A 1,778-nucleotide genomic window follows, 5' to 3' on the forward strand; every position below is an offset into this window, starting at 1 on the left:
GGGGGGGGCTGCAAGGAAGGTGGGGGGGACTTTTTACAAGGGCCTGTAGTGACAGGACAAGGGGAAACGGGTTTAACCTGAAAGAGGGAGATGGAGATGGGACATCAGGATGGAATTCTTCCCGGGGAGGGGCTGGGACAGGTTGCCCAGAGAAGCTGTGGATGCCCCATCCCTGGAAGTGTCCAAGGCCAGGCTGGATGAGGCTTGGAGCAACCTGGTCTAGTGGAAGGTGTCCCTGCCCATGACAGGGGGTGGCACTGGGGGGGCTTTAAGGTCCCTTCCAACCCAAACCATGATGGAATTCTATGTCCGCCTCAAAGCCAGGGGAGGGGCTGGGACAGGTTGCCCAGAGAAGCTGTGGATGCCCCATCCCTGGAAGTGTCCAAGGCCAGGCTGGATGAGGCTTGGAGCAACCTGGTCTAGTGGAAGGTGTCCCTGCCCATGACAGGGGGTGGCACTGGGGGGGCTTTAAGGTCCCTTCCAACCCAAACCATGATGGAATTCTATGTCCGCCTCAAAGCCAGGCCTTGGAAAGAGAAAAGGGACAAGAACCACTCCACAGCGCCTCAACTGCAACAGCTGAAGCTGCCGAGTGGGCTCAGAGGGGAAGCAAAGGAACGGGGGACTTACGTGACAGGCCACCAAGGCACCCGTGTTCCACCCGATCAGGATGATGGGCTTGTGAGAGAAGTGGCTGTGAATCTACGGGAGAGAAAGACTCTGATAAGGAAGGGGGACAGCCAAGGGGACGAAGCAGCACCTACAGGCACACCAACAGTCGGAAGGGAGCAGCGAAGGCTCCCCCCGAGACGCTGGCAGCTCTTCCTTACCTCCGCCACTTTGCCCCTCACCGCCCCGATCATGTGTTCGAGACACTGCAACACTCCCACCCCGCTGCCGTTGTTCAGGAGGTGGGTGGCAATGGGAATCACCTGCCATTTGAAACGAGAGACGGATAAATAACGAAGGCGTTACTGGGAACAAGAGGTACTGACACCAACTGGCACGGACTGGAACCCAGTTTGGGCACAGACTTGTGCTTTCGCTCACCCTCCCTCCCGCAGGATTCACTTCTAGCTGCTACAAACAGAGGAAACGGAGAATTCCCCACGGAAACAACCTCTGCTACGCACCCTGCTCCCAGACACCAGCAGATTTACCACAGCAGGAGGTGTGGAGAAGTTCTGCCTGCGGTCAGAGGAGTAAGGCAACTCATCCCTGCCCCTCCCTACCAGAAGGCTCATCCATCCTTCATGAGAGTAACGACGCAAACTGCTGGATGATGGATGACTGATCAGCAAGAGACCCCAAATGCATCGGATTTGGGCAACTCCACCCCCAGTGCGGTGTTTCACGTGGCAAACGCTGCGGGAGGCAGACGCCAACCTCTGCTCTGAGCAGAGCGCAGTACCCCGGTGCGCAAACCCGAGCTCAGCCGCCGCGGTCCGAACTGCCCTCCTTTTCCAACCCGACCATACGAACCTTTCCCAAGCAGGAAAGCTGCGACTGCCAGAATCGGTGCCGTCGAGAAGTGGGGAACATGGAGTTGGAGGGTCCGGAGGAAGCAATCAGGATGAGGGGGGAGCCAGGCAATTTGCTCTACAAAGTCCAACGGGGAGATGTGTAAGAGAAAGCGACTCCCGCGCCCGACGCCCGGCTGCCCAGCGGGAGGGACCTTGCACAACTCTGATCCCACTTTCCGCAGCCGCAGCTACCCCAGGACAGTACGGGGGGAACAGGAGTCACCCCCTTCATTCAGCAAGTCTAAAGCAGGAGGG

At 58.4% G+C, this 1,778-nt stretch overlaps 1 protein-coding gene across 1 annotated transcript in view; it reads right to left on the reverse strand.

Annotated features, from left to right (window-relative positions):
- The window catches only part of KANSL3 (KAT8 regulatory NSL complex subunit 3), a 17,117-nt gene that overhangs the window by 13,454 nt on the left and 1,885 nt on the right, over positions 1–1,778 (reverse strand). Inside the window, 3 exon segments of the mRNA XM_010147344.1 lie at positions 631–702; positions 831–932; positions 1,483–1,599. Coding sequence (XP_010145646.1) covers positions 631–702; positions 831–932; positions 1,483–1,599 — 291 coding nt within the window.

The sequence above is a fragment of the Eurypyga helias genome, unplaced genomic scaffold (assembly GCF_000690775.1).
Source record: "Eurypyga helias isolate BGI_N326 unplaced genomic scaffold, ASM69077v1 scaffold25532, whole genome shotgun sequence".
NCBI classification, from domain to species: Eukaryota; Metazoa; Chordata; class Aves; order Eurypygiformes; family Eurypygidae; genus Eurypyga; species Eurypyga helias.